This window comes from Phascolarctos cinereus, unplaced genomic scaffold, assembly GCF_003287225.1.
Source record: "Phascolarctos cinereus isolate Bilbo 61053 unplaced genomic scaffold, phaCin_HiC Scaffold_4;HRSCAF=312, whole genome shotgun sequence".
NCBI lineage: Eukaryota > Metazoa > Chordata > Mammalia > Diprotodontia > Phascolarctidae > Phascolarctos > Phascolarctos cinereus.
Genome location: NW_027555847.1, coordinates 208,722,835 through 208,742,207, shown reverse-complemented (window position 1 = coordinate 208,742,207; position 19,373 = coordinate 208,722,835). Strand labels below are relative to the sequence as shown.

The following is a 19,373-nucleotide window of genomic DNA, read 5'->3' as shown; positions in this document are numbered from 1 at the left end:
AGAAACAGAATAAAAGTGAAGGGTTTTGTAGGAAACAGATGATAATCTCAGGAAAGGAGCAAGATTTGGGAGATTGTTTCCTAAATTGATATTAAGTGAATATGTCAATTATACACAAGTAATATGTGTATTTGCAGCCATGAATGTGAGAGTCAATTCAACACCCTCATAAGTTTGTAAGACAATAGCAGAGTCCAATTACGGCAAGAACCCTTCTGGAAACAAGTTTCTTTGAGTGCATTTTAATAAAACACAGATTTTGGTGAATTCATAGGTGGCCATCTGTTATTAACTTAAGCTACTTTGGTTGGTATCATGCAAACCTTTCAACTAAAATAAATTCTGAGCATTTAAACAGACGAATCCCTGAAAAGGAAAGCTTTCATTTCTCTCATCTTTCTCCATTCTTGAGATTTTTCAGACATTTAAACAGAAAATATATTCTGGATATACAGCCTTTTGTACCCTCTAAGTGAATTCTATTAATGTGCAAATGACTGTCATCAAAGTATCACCATGCTGTGGTGTGTACTTTAACACATAACATCTTGACTAATATCAGTGGTATGAGGAAGAGGAAAAGAAGCCAGAAGGCAAAAAGGTATCAGAAGAGAAGTGACATTTGCAGAAAGTGTGGGTCTTGTGTTTTTTGGTTAAGGAACCAGAAAGTTCTAGATTTTGAGGAATCTTGAGTATTAATGAGAAAGAAATGAAAAATGAAGAATATCTTCTATTTATAGAATTTTTTTTCTTCTTAAGAACTCAAATCATTTTTACACGACTTCATTTATTCTCTTTCGCGAGGCATCATTATACATATTGTACAATTCAGGGAAATAGAGGCACAGAAATTATACTAGCGGTCAAAAGTCACACAATTCATGATCTAAATGATGGCAGGTCAGAGTGAAAAGCAAGGAGATATTCACTGGGAAATCCTGCCAGCAAGGTGGGGTGGACATAGCACATGAGTAACCAGTAGCATTTCACCATTGGAGACATCTGGCCAGGATCAATGAGGGCTGTCAAGGACCCTATGATCTAGAGAATTCCCAATGTCTACAGGGAGGGAAGTCCATAGTAGTGTCTGTCTGGCTCCCTGTGACTCATCAGGATTTGGGAATTCAAATTTTTGGAGGCTAACATGAAAGTAAAGTGGCTAGAAGTTGCAGCTTCTTGACCAATAAGGTTAGTTTTGCAATTGCATACCCTCATAACCAATACTGTATCAACTGAACAATATAGCTGCGGTGTCAATGGTCCCAATCATCTTTCTCTATTCATTATTTATATTACATATAAATATTGTTACTATGAGTATATTAATAGTGTAAAAAGTATAAATGAATCTAAATTCCAAAGCTATTAAAATGCCAAAACATATGTAGTGTGGCTGGGTTGCACATCCAAATTAAAGGACAACCTTAAACTGCAGATAAAAGCAGTAGAATGAGTTATGGTTTATTTTCATACATCCCAAACTTAAAAGACTTTTAATTTACTTGCTTGGGGGAAAATTATTTCTTTTTTTTTCCTTTTAAGAATTTTATCTTCTATAATACTAGTATGTCTCTATCAGTTCAATCTTCCCTTTCAAACAATTATGGTAAATGATAAGGTCAGTGCACTGAAATATATAAAGCACTAAAAAAAGTAAGCTCTGATATCACAGAAACACATGAACATTATTGATAATAAGAACAAAACATATATATAATTGAGTTAATCATGCTATCAAAATAGTTTATCAGTTCCTTGATACTCCTCCATACCAGTCTTCACATAAAACATGAGTACTTAACTATATAATCCATCTGAAAACTTCTGTTATCATTGAGATTTTAAATCAACTACTGAACTAGAAGGGGCATCTTGAAGTATCTTTTCAAGAGATTGGCTAGCTGTGATTCTCAATACCAGCATTTTAAAATAATTAATATGAAGCATTGATACAGGGTGTTCTAAAAGTCCTAGTGCAGTTTTGAGCTTTAATAGCTTAAATGCATATTTTAAATAATTCATACGAAACAGTAGGGCATAGTGGATAGAGAACTAGTCTCAGAACAAAGAAGACCTCAGTTCGAATCCCACCTCTGACATATAGTTCCTTCCACATTGTGACTTTCCCCATCAAGGTTTCCATATATTGTAGGTCAGCATAAGAAATTAAATGGGAAATTTGGGAGAGTTTTGTGAAAGCCTCAGACAACACACAAAGGCCAGCAAATGACACAGGGCCGATGACCAAATACTTAACTAAAATTTTACAATAAGATACTGTAAACACTCCATAAAAGAAAAAAAAATTCATACTTCTTCTCTGGTACAAAGGGAGGGCTGAAAAATTTTACATGGGTTTTCCAGATTTGGTGGCAGGGAGAGGAAGTAGGGGCATGTAGTGGGTATCTTGCCCCTAACCACTTCCCGTCCCAACCTTTCCCAGTGGAAGAGATAGTCCTGTGATCTCTGTGCCCCCAGGCAATGCTCAAAAGCCACAAATTACAAAACAGGCTCCACTCAATTTTAGGAGAGGAAGTTCCACACCAAGAGCATTCTAGGAAGATGGAAACAGAAGTCTCCTTAAAAAAAGAAAAAACAAAATGGAGTATACAAATGAAGGCAGCTAAGACAACTTCCCACCATGTCTGAGAACAATTACTATTGGGATGAGTACTGACTCAGGGTAATCTGAGGATGTCTACATTATACCACAATTTCACTACAACTGCTAAAAATACTCTTAGGACTCCTTATGTACAGAAAGACTACTGAGAGGAGTGGGAAGAATTTAATTATTTTTTTTCCTACACTATAAATATCTACAAATACCTATAAATAAGCTATGCAATTATAATGGTTTCTTTTAATTCAAGCATTTTCCTTTAAAAAAATTTACTGTGTTTGAACAAGGAAGTGTTTAAAGAGAAATGTGGTTGAAAAATAATCTTAATTTACAACCTCTAAACTCCATCTAACTACAGCACTAGTGTTAAAGTTTAGGGGTGCTGGGACCCTGAAATCACAACATATAGGTCCTGCCAGAATGAATTTGACCCAAGCCTTCTTTCAGCCAAAGACAAGGTTTGTTAGAACATCCATCATATTGGGCAGACTCTTGAGGAATCTAAACATTTGTATCGCTAATGCAAGTGGGCCAGATTTTAAGAATCTGAGCACTTTAATGGAGACAAGATGGACCTTATATACAAAAAAAAAAAGACTGTGGGAAGGATCTAGGAGTGGCCACGTAGTTTGGGGTAACTGGAGGAAGGGTCTCAGGAATATATGGATGGGAGTGGCCAGTAAACTGGGGTAAACAGAATGCCTGGGACCTGAATGCAAGGCAAAGTAACAATGGAGTCTAGATAGGATTAAAGGTGGGAAGTGGCCTGGGGCCATCTGGAGGTAATAGACAAAGGAGGTCTAGGTAACAGAATTGGGAGATTGAATGAAATGAAATCAAATCAAATGAAATGAAATGAAAGGCCAGTTGATAGGATTATAGCCTCAGAGACCTCCTTGATCAAGTGGGAAAATTCAAGGAGAATCCCTTAGACGAAGGGGCCCCCAATTCTTTCTGGGGTAAGGGGCAAAGTTCTCGGCTTGGGCCCATACTCCATCACTAGCAGTTGTCTAATCTATTTTCAGGCGCCTTTGTCACAAATCTTGGGTGTAATTGCAATGTCACCTTGGCTGATGGATTTCTTGTCAAGACCTCGCATTATACAGATTCATAATGTTTAAAATGAATAACAGTTCTACAAATATATGTGTTTAACACAATGATTTAGTCCAGTAATGTTTGGGGGGGAAGAAAACAACAAAACACTTAAGGATTTCAGCTTTGACTTGGTGGGCAACAGTTTTATCCTCCTAGTCACAATTTTGGCACAGGTCTAAAGTAGCCTTAATGAAGATCACAAAGTAATTGGGAGTGGGGGGTGGAGGGATGGGAAGTAACCTCTAACAAGACTAGGCAGCTGTGTCTCTTGACAGAGAAGCCAAAGGAGTATTCTAGTCTTTAGTGAGCACTTCTTCCTAATATAAAAGCTTTCATGTCTTCTAGGTAACAATTACATAAACTTCCCATAAGTCTCCTTCCTAATTAACCTCAAATTTGGCTGGGAAGGCTTAACAGGAGCATTTTCTCCCTTTCGATTGAATCATCTTTACTTTTAGAGTGAGTATGATAGGGCAAGAAGCTTTACCCAATGTAAAGAATTAGCATTTGAAGAAAGAGAGGAAGGAAAGAAAGAAGGAAGGAAGGAAGGAAGGGAGGGAGGGAGAAAGGGGCTATCAAGGAGTTGCCTTAAAGAGTCCTGGTAAAAACTAAGACCAGTTCAAGATAGAAGAAAACTATGGGGTACAGGTAGTCAATGCTGTGAAAAAAGATGACCTTATTCTCTGGATCTAGTTCTGTATTATCATTATTTTTGTTATTAGTGAAAAGAAGGTATTATGACAGATAGATACATAATATATATCATATTTTATATATTATATATTGTTTAATAAGAAATTAAAAAGTAATGATAATTAGTAGCACTTTCTTTGGCATTTCAAATGTTAAGGCATCACTTTTATATCTGAAACTGTTAGAGAAGTGCAGCTGTTCCACAGAAAACAGACCTGTGCAAAGAAATCATCAGTGGTTGGAAAATAAAGGATCATAAAATGTCACAGCTGAAAAGGACTTTGGAGGTCATTGAGTCCTGTTGAGGTTTAGAGGTTTAGGGGTACTAGGGCCCCAAAATCACAACACACAGGTCCTGTCCAAAAGAATTTGACCCAAGCCTTCTTTCAGCCAATGACAAGGTTTATTAGAACATTCTCCATATTGGCCAGACTCTTAAGGAATGTTACTGAGCTATTGGCTAGATTATCAGAAATCTGAGCACCTTAATGGAATATACAGAAAGACTGTGGAAGGGATCTAGGAGTGGCCAAGTAGTCTTTGGGGACTGTGAGGTAACAGAATGCCAGGGGGCCTAGCTAGGATTAAGGGTGGTAAGTGCCTGGGGAGATAAGACAATGGAGGGCTAAACTAGGTTAAGGGTAACAGAGAATTGGGAGACTGGGCCTAGCCACAATGAAAGGCCAGTTGATGGGATGATAGCCTCACACAAATGCCAGAGATTTGGCCATTTGGGAAAGTCCAGGGTTTTTCCTTTCTGGGGTCTAGATCCCAACCCCATCAGTCCAACTCCCTATTTTATAGATGAGGAAACCAAAACCCAAGAGATGCAGTGACTTCCATCAGGTCACCCAGCTAGCTGCTCTATCTCACCAGCACCCACTGTACCTCATTAGACACATAGGACACATAAATGTCTACTTTTGCAAAGAAACTGAAGTCACACAGCATTTTGTACTTCTGGGTCATCTCTATGCCTTACCTGCATTCCCACCTCCTTCCTACAAGAACACTGACCTCCAAACCTGGAACCTCCTTGGGCACAAATGTTCTCCTTATTTTGGCCAGTTCTGAGCTTCCATCTCCCTTCTTGACATCTCCACAATATGTCTCCTCCCCCTCTCTAAACTTCAAGTATGTTGCCTTGCTTTTAATGCTGAGTGAATAAGGAAGTGATCACTCAGCAACATTTATTAAGCACCTACTATGTGCCAAGAACTGGGAGACAAAGACAAGAATGAAGGAAAAGACAGACTGCCTATTTGCTTCCTCAAATGGTGAAGGAATCAACAAGGGGATAGTCTATTACAGACCTGATTCTCACTAATAGGAAGGAACTGGTTGCTGGGAAATGATAGGAATCTTGGGGGAAGTGACCAGTCCCTACTACAGTTTGTGATAAGAGAAGTAGAGGAAAGCTAGAAATAGTCTGATATATGCACCCTAGATTTAGGGAAAGTAAATTTCAAGTAGCTCAGAGAGGGAATAAGGATTGCATGGACTAAAATTCTACAGGAGAAGTCAGCCCAGGAGGAGTGGAGAAACTCTCCAGAATGAAATTCCAAAAACAAAAAGGGAAATAATTCAATGAAAAGGAAAAAAAAAAGTTGCCTGAAGAGACTGATGTAGATGCCCGGAGAACTCCCTAACCAAATTAGAATTTTAAAAGACAGATAAAGAGAATAGAAACATGGGCCAGTAATAGAGAATGAACATAAAAGGGCAGCACAGCACTGTGAGGAGAGTGACAGAAGGGCTAAAGTGCAGAATAAGAAAAAGCTAGCCAGGAAGTCTAGGCAACAACAACATAAAAAAAATTTTTTTTTAATTGAGGGGGCAGAGAGGTGGTACAATGGATAAAGCACCAGTCCTGGAGTCAAATCTGACACTTGCTAGCTGTGTGACCCTGGGCATGTCATTTAACCTCACTGCCTCCACTACTACCCCCATGCTTCCCACCCCCTGAAAAAAATCTATATTGAGAAAATAAGAAAGAACAAAGAAGGAATAAAATCCTCACAGTGTGGATAGGATAGTGATAACCAAAATGCTTCTGTTTTCTTAGTCAAGGGGAATGAATGGCCTTCGGACTCAGAAGGACGAAACAAAACTAAAAGATAGTAAGGAAACAGCTAGCTACCCTTGATGAATTCAAAGTCATCTGGCCCAGATGATCTACATCCTGGAGTGGGGCAGGGAGGGGTTCAGGGAACCTTGCTAGATATGATTACTGAGCCATTGTTAGTGATAGCTGAAAGACTGGGAAATAAGAAAGGGACCACAGGACTGGAGTGCAAGCGTTGTCATACTTTGAAAATCTCCAGTGAAACCACATTAAACAGAATATAATTTACATTCATAAAGATAACCCAGAGATGTATTTTTTTTAAAAGGCTAAAGGCAAAAATCAATTAAAATTTTGGTTGTTAAAGGTATATGCTTCAGTTGTCTGGAAAATTAACCTATCTACAATACTTCATTCTCTGCCAATACTGAGAAACTGCTATCTGCAAAAATCAAGTTGCCAAAATGCAGATAGAACTTTGCATTTCTACAATGATGTAAATGGGGCAAGGTGTGGCATGATCTGGAAATATCCTTTTAATTAATTTAAAGTCTCAGATATTTCTGTATTTTACTTATCCACACAATTATTAAAAACATTATCTCAGGTAACTATTTCCTAGTCAGTTGTCACTTAACTACTTTATGTCCTATCTCCTTATCTTAGAATGGGTACCTTCCAAGGTCCCTTTCAGTTCTAACAGTCTATGATTTTTTAACAAATATTTCTTATTTCATATTGGCAAATATAACAACTGCTTATCCATCCTGGGAATTGGAAGAGACTTTTTTTTTAAAGCCAGAATACATTTTCCACATACATTCAATTTATTTTAAAGGGGTTTTTTTTGTGACATTTAGGAGTTCAGATTTCGGATTAGATCAACAACTCATAAAAAGTAACTTCTTAAAAAGTAGTATTGTCTGTGCTAAATGATAGGATCCACTTGAATACCTTATCTCACAGTCTGTAAAAGTCACCACTGGAAAGAGCAAAAGCTGTCAGCCTAACAGAAACATAGGTTCACGTCTGAGTGGGAAAACTGCCAGATTAATTGTACCTCATCACCTTAGTCTTTCCATGGTTAGATTTTCACATTTAGTCATTCCCAAATTGGAGTATTTGAGGTCCAGGAAGATTAATGTTGTATGAATGATCCTTTGAATTCCAGAAAAAAAAAACTCTCTTGGGAGTGGCAGAATAGCGATACTATTGTTTGAGAATAAACAACTAGGTTCTGAATCAGGTAAGGACTGACCTTTTTTTTCTTGTTTAGCCCAGAATTCTTTAACTCTCTGACGAATGTGATTATCTTCCCTCAACTGCTTCTGCCACTGGCGCAATTCTTGGATTTCAGGTTCACAACGAACCTAAAAAAGATCACAAAAGATTTTATTTAGTTTCTATTTGTTCCCTACTCATTTACTCATTATTTAAAATTCACTAAAAACTCTTTTCAAACATACATTATTAACCTTTAATAATCAACAGTCTTTATGTATCCTTTCTATAAGATGTATAGACTCTATAGCAAAGAGTCTAATTTCTATTATTTAGCTCCAAGTGTTTGGTGGTCCTTTTCATTCCTTTTCTTCTCTGTCATTTTTTTCGACCCTTCAACTTCCTAATACAGATCAGGATTCCCCTCTGCCTCTTCAGAAGCTTTTGGGGTTTTTTGTTTTCATACTGAAGCCCTGCTTCCATTTTTAGTAAGGAGCCATGATCTCAGCGTATTTGAATTACAAAAAATGAGCCAAAGATGAAAGGCAATGTTGCATAGTTGATAAGAGAGCTAATCTCAAAGCCAATAAGATCTGGGTTGTAGTTTTGTTTCTACCAGATGTGTGACTCTGGGCAAATCACTTGAACTCTCACTATTCTAGGTAGTGTGGAGTTCAAAATTATCTAATCTGCAATAAAAGAAACTGAGGCAGAGGTCTGAGCCAATAGCACTTTATTTAACGGTCCATGGTCCCTCTAATAAAGTGGACTTCAGATCTTCCTCAAGATTTCCTTAAAGTCTTAGTTTTATAGTGCTTGCTACCCAGATGATACAGAAGAGGCAAAGCAAAACATAGTGTTGTTGGTTGATAGACTTATACGTTAACCTTCCAGGAGAACCTTCAACTCATGCTTGCACAGATTAGCTGGTAGAAAATACCTAAATATGGGCAAAGCTGACAGTCTTTCATTGGCCCCATGTTGGGCAATAGATAGGGGAATAGATTTGCAGGCAGCTCCTGCAATGTGAAGATAGGTTCACCCACTGGTCAAGTACTCAAGTACTCATAGGACCTGTTGTCTAAATGCCATGGGGCTGTTTCCCTAGTGAAGGGACAACAAGGGTGGAGGTACAATAAAAAATAGCTAGGGGAATTTCCATGCCATTGAATCACCTCCACCACACTGGGCTCGGTCATTTACTTGGTTAAGCCTTGGTTAAGCAAGTAGATTCATTAGATAGACTAACTGTATATCAACAGACAAGTACAACAATAATAATCACTGCCCCTATGGAATCAAACTCAACTGAATAATGCTAACTAGGGGTCAAAATAAGATAGGGGTCTAAATTAATCATTTCCCACAATAGCTTTCTTAAAATTGTAAATTGCAGAGCAGGTACCAACTTGAATTGGTAGAAGGAGTTTCCTCACCAAGTTTCCTATAGCAGTGAAATTACAGATACAGTGCCTATCTTCCACAACAAAGAGGCAAGTTATTTGTTTTTTGTTCTTGCAAAAGTTAGACATTTTAAAATTGGGGCAGCTAAGTGGTGCAGTGAATAAAGCACCATGCCTGGAGTCAGAAAGAACTGAGTTCAAATCCAGCCTCAGATACTTACCAGCTGTGTGACCCTGGGCAAATCACTTAACCTTGTTTCCCTCAGTTTCCTTATCTCTAAAATGAGCTGGTGAAGGAAACGGCAAACCACTCCAGCATCTTTGCCAAAACAACTTCAAATGGGGTCACAGTCAGACATGAAACAACAATTCATTTCAATGAAAATTTAGTGAGCATCCCCACAATATCCAGTTTTTTGCCACCACAAAGAGAGCCGCTATAAATATTTTAGAACATATAAGTTCTTTTTCTTTTCCCCTAATTATCTTTGGAAACAGACTTAGTAGGGGTATTGCTGGGTCCAAGGGTATAGGCAGTTTAATAACTCTTTGGGCAAAATTCCACATTACTCTCCAAAATGGTTCAATCAGGGGCAGCTAGGTGGCACAGTGGATAGAGCACTGGCCCTGGAGTCAGGAGGACCTGAGTTCAAATCTGGATTTACATACTTGACACTTACTAGCTGTGTGACCTTGGGCAAGTCACTTAATCCCATTGCCTAGCCAAAAAAAAAAAGTGGTTCAATGAGTTCACACTTCCACCTACTGTGAATTAGTGTTCCAATTTTTCCATATGCCCTCCAACATTTGTTGCTTTCCCCTTCAATCATTTTAGCCAATCTGACAGATGGAAAATGATATCTCAAGATTGTTTTAATTTGCATTTCTTTAATCAATAATGATTTAGAGCACTTTTTCATATGACTATAAATTGTTTTGATTTCTTCATTGGAAAACTGCCTGTTCATATCTTTTGAGCATTTATCAACTGAGGAATGATTCATATTCTTACATATTTCACAAAGTTCTTTATGCATATGAAATATGAGACCTTTATCTGAGAAACTGTCTACAAAATCCCCCCCCCCAATTTTCTGCTTTCCTACTGATTTGGCTACATTTGTTTTATTTGTACAAAACCTTTTTAATTTAATGTAACTTAAATTATTCATTTCACACTTCACACTGCTCTCTATTTCTTATTTATTCATAAATTGTTCACCTATCCATAAGTCTGATAGATATTATCCATATTCTTCAAATTTTCTTGTGATATCTCTCTTTATATCTAGGTCATATATCCATTTTGACTTTATCTTGATAAATGGCATAAGATACTGATCTATACCCAATTTCTGCCAGACTGCCTTCCAGCTCTCCCAACAATTTTTAATAAGTAACAAATTCTTATCCCCCAAACTTAAGTCTTTACACTTGCCAAACACAAGGTTACTATAGTCACTTGCTGTTATAAATTGTATGTCTACCCTGTTCCACTGTTCTACCTTTCTATTTCTTAGCTAGTACCACATAGTTTTAATAATTACTGCCTTCTAATATAGTTTAAGATCTGATACTGCTAAATCACCTTCCTTTATATTTTATATTAGTTTTTTTTATATTCTTGACCTTTTGCTCTTCTAAATGAATTTTATTTTTTTCCTAACTCAGTAAAATAATTTTATGGTAATTTAATTGAGATGGCATTGAATATATAAATTAGTTTCGATAAAGTTGTCATTTTTTAAATTATATTGGCCCTACCTACCCACAAACAATTACTATTTTTCCAATTATTTAAATTTGATTTTATTTGTGTAAAAAGGTTTGGGTTTTTTTTTTAATAATTTTGTTCATCTAATTCTTGCGTTTGATTTGGCAGGTGTACTCCCAGGTTTTTTATACCATCTGAAGTTATTTTAAGTGGGATACCTCTTACTATCTCCTCCTGCAGAGTTCTGTTTGTGATATATAGGAATGCTGATGATTTATGTGGATTTACTTTATATCCTGATACTTTGCTAAAATTACTCATTGTTTCAATTAACTTTTTAGTTGAGTCTTTGGGATTTTCCAAGTATATCATCATATAGTCTGCAAAAAGAGATAATTGTATTACATCATTTCCTATCTGATTCCTTCTATTTCTTTTTCTTCTCTAATTACCATTGCCAGGACTTCCAGTATAATATTGAATAATATTGGTAAGGATGGGCATCCTTATTGCACACTTGACCTTACAAGGGTGACTTCTAGCTTATCATCATTACAAATAATGCTTTCTGATGGTTTTAGGTAAATCTTTTTATATTAATTTAAGAAAAAGTCCATTTACACCTAGATTTTCAAGTGTTTTTTAAAAGAAATGAGTGCTGTACTTTATCAAAAGTGTTTTCTGCATCTATTGATATAATCATATGATTTTGTTACTTTTATTATTGATATAATCAATTATGTTAATAGTTTTCCTTATGTTAAACCACCCCTGCTTTCTTGGTATAAAACCCTATTGGTTATAATGTATAATCTTTATAATAAATTGTTGTAATCTTTTAGCTAGTATTTTACTTAGGATTTTTGCATCCATATTCATTAACAAAATTGGTCTATAATTTTCTTTCTCTATTTTTACTCTTGCTGGTTTAGGTATCAGTATCATTTGTTTCATAAAACGAGTTTGGTAGGATCTCTTCTTTGCCTATTATTCCAAATGATTTATTTAATTTGTTTCTATCAGTTGGGGAATGGTTGAACAAGTTGTGGTATATGACTATGATGGAATACTGCTATGCTATAAGAAATGATGAGCTCGATGGCCTTAGAAAAACATGGATAGACTTACACAAAAAAATGAAAGAGCACAATGAGCAGAACCAAGAGAATATTGTATACAGTAACAGCAATGTTATTTTCAGAACAACTTTAATTGACTATGTCATTTTTACTATTATAAATACCCAAATACAAAGGACCTGTGAAAGAAGATGTTATCTGCATCCAAAGAAAGAACTGATAAAAAGATATATAGAATGATTTTACATATGTATACACATTTGTGTCTAATGGTAGACATCTCTAGGGTGAGGAGCAAAAAAAGCACACAAAACCAAAGTTACATGATAACCATTATATATATTTAAAAGGAAAGTTGTACATAATAGATTTGCAGTTTCATGTGCAATCATCTTTTTTTCCTATTCTACTATGTTATAGAAACACTTGTTTTATTTCTTAAGTTCAGAATAAAGTAAATATATTTTTTTTAATTTAGTGAGAAAGAATTGTTTTGAAATTCTAAAGAAGATAAGCAAATTAGAAGAGTCCTACAATCCTCAAAACTAAAAAAAAAATCAGGTTTTTGTTCTTTTTCTTCTCTTTTCTAGTTAAAATGTTGTAACCTGTTTTGTTGTTGTTAAAAGGGGGGAGTTGACCAAACAGGAGACAGAGAACATTATGAAAAGCAAAATAGATAATTTTGATTACAGTAAATTGAAAAGTTTTTGCACAAACAAAGCCAATGCAACTAAGATTAGAAGGAAGGCAGAAAATTGGGAAAGAATTTTTACAACCAGTCTCTCTGATAAGGGCCTCATTTTTTTCTTTTTTTTTTTCTGGGTTTTTTTTTAAATATAAATTTATTTATTTGTAGTTTTCAACATCCATTTCCACAAGTTTTTGAGTTCCAAATTCTCACCCCATCTCACCCTCCCCCACCCCAAGATGGCATGCATTCTGAATATCCCTTCCCCTAGTCTGTCCTCTTTTCTTTCTCTCCCCCCTTCTCTTATCCCCTTCCCCTTCTATTTTCTGGTAGGGCAGGATAGACTTCTGTACCCCATTTCCTGTATTTCTTCTTTCCCGATAGCATGTGAAAACTTTATGTTTTTAAAACTTTAGGTTTCAAATTTTATCTCTTCCTCCCTCCCCACCCACCCTCATCGAAAAGGCAAGCAACCCAATATAGGTTGTACATGTACATTTATGCAAAACACTTCCATAGTAGACATGTTGTGAAAAACTAACTCTATTTCCCTTAATCCTATTCTGCCCTCCCATTTATTCTATTCTTTCTTTTGACCCTGTTCCTCCACAGAAGTATTTACTTCTGATTATACCCTTTTCCAATCTGCCCTCCTCTCTATCATCCCCCTTCTCTCTTGTCCCCTTCTCCCCCTATTTTCTTGTAGGGTAAGACAAATTTCCATACTAACAGCCTCATTTCTAAAATATATAGAGAATTAAGACAAATTTATAAGACTACAAGCCACTCCCCAATTGGTAAATGGTCAAAGGATATGAACAGACAGTTCTCAGATGAAGAAATTAAAGCCATCGATAGTCATATGAAAAAATGCTCTAAATCATTATTGATTAGAGAAATGCAAATCAAAACAACTCTGAGGTACCACATCACACATATCAGATTGGACAACATGACAAAACAGGAAAAGGATAAATGTTAGAGAAGATGTGGGAAAATTGGAACACTGATGCATTGTTGGTGGAGTTGTGAAATGATCCAACCATTTTGGAGAACAATTTGGAACTATGCCCAAAGGGCTATAAAAATGTGCATACCCTTTGACCCAGCAATAGCACTTCTAGGGCTATATCCCAAAGACATCATACAAATGGGAAAAGGACCCACGTGTACAAAAATATTCATAGTAGCTCCTTTTGTGGTGGCTAAGAATTGGAAATTGAGAGGATGCTCATCAATTGGGGAATGGCTGAGCAGGTTGCGGTATATGAATGTAATAGAATACTATTGTGCTATAAGAAATGATGAAGAGATCGACTTCAGAAAAAGACTTGTATGGTCTGATGCTTGTATGGAAAGACTTGTATGGTGTGATGCTGAGTGAAGTGAGCAGAACCAAGAGAATGTTGTACACAATAACAGCCACGTTGTATGATGACTAATATTGATAAACTTAACCCTTCTCAGCAATACAAGGATCTACATCTCCAGAGGCCTAGTGATGGAAAATGCTGTCCACATCCAAAGAAAGAACTATGGAAGCTGAATCGCAATCATTTTTTTTCTCTTCTGTTGAGCTTTGTTTCCTCTTTCTAATGGTTCCTCCTATTGGTTTTAATTTTTACTTACAACTTCACTAATGTGAAAATATGTTTAATAGGAATGTAAATGTATAGCCTATGTGAGATTGTGCACCATCTTGGGGAGGGTGGTGGGGAGGAAGGGGGAGAAAAATTTTAAACTCAAAAGCATATGGAAGTGATTGTTGATAAATCAAAATAAATTAATAAAAATTTTTTTTTAAAAAAAGGGGGAGTATTCCCCCCCTTGGAGATGACTTCCAAGCTGGGAAAGATAGCTAACACATTGGATGACAGAGCCAGGATCCAATCAGATCTTGACAGATTAGAACACTAAGCTGAATCTAATAAGATGAAATGCACTAGGGATCAATGTAATATCTTGTATTTGGTTACAATCAGACTAAATGAATTTGCTATAAGCATAGAGAATTTTGCATTCTCTTATTCCACTTACTCCTAAAGTAGCAAGAAGAAGTAGAGGAGACTTAAATATCAGAAAGCAGACTTGAGATCTGAGTATGGATCTCATGGGTTATAGACAACTCTGACCACTTAAGGTGTAAGCCAAACACATACTGATGCTCCCACTGAGGCTTTTTCCTCAAAATGCTTTCAAAATCCAGCTCACTCAATAACATACACATTTTCTAATTTAAAACAATTTTAAATCTTAATTCAATATATTATTAACATGTACAAAGGTAGGCATCTATTTAGTAAAATGTTCTTATTTTCCTGCTCCTACCTCCCCACCCCACTCAAATGTAGTAGACATACAGTACTAGGATCCAGGAAGTTATAGGGACAAACATTATCTAGCAATGAACTTTACTTGGATGACTAATTAACATAAGGAAGGCTGGTTTTGGGAGAACAATCTAAAGTCTTTTAGTATAGTGACCTACCATTATTTTCCAGGTTGGGCGATAAAACCACAAATTCAGAATTCTCTCAGAAGAATTTTCTGCACCTTTGATCTCCCCTCCCCCTTCTTTGTTGCCCATTGCTCCTCCTGATCAGATCCCCAGGGCCCTCAGGCCCTCCTCACTCTCTTCCTTATCAAACTTGCTAGTAGGAAAGAAAACTTGCTATTGAAAAATTTAAACACTACGTATGTGACACTGTGTGCTAGGCAAATGAGGCATAAATGGTTGATAAAGTTTCATGTGTGGTTCTTTCTAAGGTCCTATGCATTTTAAAACTGAGACAAAACTTTCAGCCAAAGGAATGAATTGTGTGGTTATATAATGCCAGACATCAGTCAGCCAACAGGACAGGTACCCAGTTTATTAAGTGCTTACTATGTGTCAGGGACTGTGCCAACTGCTGGGGTTTCAGAAAAAGACAAAAGACAATCCCTGTTTTCAAGGAGCTCTGAGTCTAATGGGGGGACACAACATGCAAAGAACTATCCACGAATAAGATATGCTGTATACAGAACAAAATGGAGATAATCAACACATTAAAGGAGATTGGGAAAGGCTTCTTGGAGAAGTAAGGCTGTAGCTGAGACTTGGAGAAAGCCAGGAGTGGGGAAGGAGTTCCAGACATGGGAGACTCTCATCCACTGAAAATGCTTGTTGTCAGGATAGGAGACCAACATCAAAGGATCTCAAAGTGGGGTAGGAAGACTGGAAAGGTAGGAAGAGGCCAGGCTATGGAGGGCTTTATAAGTTAAACAAAGGCTTTTTTTTGGGAGGGGGGCAACTGGGGTTAAGTGATTTGCCCAGGGTCACACAGCTAGTAAGTGTCAAATGTTTGGTCTGAGGCTGAATTTGAACCCAGGTCCTCCTGACTTCAGGGCCGGTGCCCTCTCCACTGTGCCACCTAGCTGTCCCCTAAACAAAGGCTTTTATATTTGATTCTGGAGGCAATAGGGGACTACTGGACTCGATTGAATAGGGAATGGATAATGTTGCACATTAGGAAACACTCACTGATCTTCATGGAAGGGAGACCTAACAACAAATAAGGTGACCAAATGGTGCCCTGCAGTATTTGTAATTTCTCCAGATGAGGGCATTTGGTACACTATAGGTGACAGCAAGATGTTGAGCAGTAATATAAGGGACAGTTAGGTACTGAATGTTAACAAAAAAGAATTTTACGTAGATCTTGACATAAGACACTTCAATGTAGTATTCATTAGGATCACAATTACAGGCCTATAGATGTAGACAATTAAAACCATGTAAACTATTCTCATACTTCAGGACTTTTTATAAAAATCTTGAAAAAAATCTCGAATTTAACAGTGATTTAACTCTACATACATTTACAGAATCCCTATTTAATGAACTAATAAAGTATTTAGAATAAATTCTTTCACAAATCCCTATTCAGCCTATGCAAATAAATGATTTTTAAAATTTCTCTTCTAAATAATTATGGATCTAGAATAAAACCAGTTTCAAATTCCAAAGCTCAGTTATATCCACTATGATTTTAATAAAACATTTTTAAAATTTCAAGCCCTAGTATTATATAACATTTAATATTCTTATAGTATTATGCTATGTATAATATTCAACAACATTGTTACCAGAAAAGATATTAGATGCTTGATAAAAACAATTCCACTAATTACTATGGAACTTTTCCATTTAAGTCACAGCTCAGATGGGCAGAATCAAAATGAGTGATAGTTAAGTTAAAAACTATTACTCATGCATTAATATGAGGTTACCACTAGAGTAATCTGTGTGCTTCTCTTGAGTAGCAGTTGGGTTTTTAGGTTTTGGAGGATTTTTTTTTTAAGTATAGGATACATGCAGGCCTCTCTACAATAATAATAATAATACCATTTTTATATTAATTTAAGTTTTACAAAGAGTTATTATACATATATTATTTGCACAAGTGGTCATAACTTATCAATACCCCTTTAGTAAAGGAGACATATCACAGCAAATTCTTTGAAGAAACCATGTTTCCACACTCAGTGCTACTGGTTCAGATGAAATTTGCCCACCTTTTCTTGGCCCTGACATGCCCAAGTAATCAGGAAATGAATCTCACAAAAACATCAAAAGTATTTGATGCACTTCCTAAGAGCCTGTTGACCAAAATTAAGGTCAAGTTTTACAATACTAATGAGTTTTCCTTTTCAGTGGTTTCCAGTCTTTGCTAACAATAAATGCAGTACTGTTGCTAGCGACATTACTCCTTGCAGAAATGTCTATGCTCACTGTTGGCTGAGAGCTAACAATTTGAAAATGTAATCTTTGCCAGCTGCCCCTTTAAATCTAAATGTACTCAAAGGGCAGGAAGCAAATTGTGGTGCATGTTTAAGTGTTTAGCTTAAGAGGTCAACCATAGCAGTCTGAGCTTCCCTATTCAAACTTAGAAACAACGGCTGGGTCTTTAAATATATGTCCACCTTCCAGTCACAGTAATAGTGCCAGAAATAAAAGTAATGGATATACTCTACATATCTCCTTCAGCTGACAGAGCATTCGTTTACCAGGCTTTCTTCCTCTCTCACTTATTCCTCTCGTTCTAGCCCCAGGAGGATTTAAAGTGTAAACTAGCCAGACACTCAAAGATTTTTTTCTTTGTTGAAAATAAAATAGGATATTAAAAAACAAAGGCTCTGAAAAAATAAGAATTTACATAAGGATGAAAAATATGATTTGTAATGTTGATACTTAAGTTTGCCAATCATCAGATAAATCTCATTTATGACAAAAATGAAATTTATATGCTGATTGCTAAGTATAATATTGGTATACAAGTCATATTTTTTATTCTTATTTAAATTTCAGTTAAACCATAACTGAAAATAGTAAATAGACGGTATTACTAAAAATTTGGAAGGCTGATAAAGATTTTTTTTCTTTAAATCTGATTAATAGGGGCAGCTGGAGTCAGGAGGACTTGAGTTCAAATCTGACCTCAGCACTTGACACTTACTAGCTGTGTAACCCTGGGCAAGTCATTTAACCCCACTGCCTAGCAAAAATAAAAATAAAAATAAAAAATAATAAAAATCTGATTAATCAAAACTATTGGCAAATTTAGCCTAAGGGCAAATTTAGCGTAAGGAATATTTAAACAATGATAAAATAGTATTAAGGAAAGAGGAAGGGTCTTGCTTAAGAAACCAGGCCATTAAAGAACCAGCCCATAAAAGAAGTGGAAATTGAGGGGATGCCCATCAATTGGCACATGAATGAACAAGTTGTGGTATATGAATGTAATGGAATACTATTGTACTATAAGAAGTGATGAGCAGGTAGACGTCAAAAAAACCTGGAAAGACTTGCATGGACTGATGCTGAGTGAAATGAGCAGAACCAGGAGAACATTGTACACAGTAACAGCTACACTGTGTGATGACTAACTTTGGTAGACTTAGCTCTTCTCAGCAATGATCTAAGACATCTCCAAAAGACTCATGATTGGAAAATGCTATCCATATCCAGAGAAAGAACTATGGAGTTTGAATGCAGATCAAAGCATACTATTTGCTTTTTTTTGTTCTGTTTTGTTTTGTTTCTTCTTTTTTGTGGTTTCTCCTATTGGTTCTAATTCTTCTTTATAACATGACCAAAGTAAAAATATGTTTAATAGGAATGTATATGTAGAGCCTATATCAGATTGCACACATCTTGGGGAGGGAGGAGAAGAGGAAGGGGGAGAAAATTTAAAACTCAAAAGCTTATGGAAGTGAATGTTGAAAACTAAAAATAAATTTATTTTATTTTATTTTTGCATGGTAATGAGGGTGAAGTGACTTGCCCAGGGTCATACAGCTAGTGAGTATCATGTGTCTGAGGCCATATTTGAACTCAAGTTCTCCTGACTTCAGGGCAGGTGCTCTTTCCACTGTGCCACCTAACTGCCCCAAAACAAATAAATTAAAAAAAAAAAAAAGAAACCAGACCATAAGTAGTCCAAAGTAACTCTTTAGAGTACAGTCCTATGTAGTGTTATCCTAGACTTAATATTCATTCTGTGCTAGGTCATATCAGAAACAGCAGTAAAAATTGTACCTAAAAATTATTACATGGATCACAATTGGATACTTAATCATTTTCAATGAACTCAAATTGGGATTAAAGAACAAAATTTTTATGGCCTCTGGAAAAATAAATGTGTTTAATGAGAAGAAAAACATCAAAGTATGTAGGAAAGTTAACATCAGTTTTCCTCATGAAAAATAAGAGGGTCAAACTAGATAATATCAAAGATTCCTTATCTAATA

At 36.1% G+C, this 19,373-nt stretch overlaps 1 protein-coding gene across 1 annotated transcript in view; it reads right to left on the bottom strand.

Annotated features, from left to right (window-relative positions):
- IQCK (IQ motif containing K) overlaps positions 1-19,373 on the bottom strand; it is a 113,776-nt gene that overhangs the window by 25,778 nt on the left and 68,625 nt on the right. Inside the window, exon 8 of the mRNA XM_020965242.2 lies at positions 7,738-7,849. Coding sequence (XP_020820901.1) covers positions 7,738-7,849 — 112 coding nt within the window. The remainder of the gene's footprint in view (positions 1-7,737; positions 7,850-19,373) is intronic.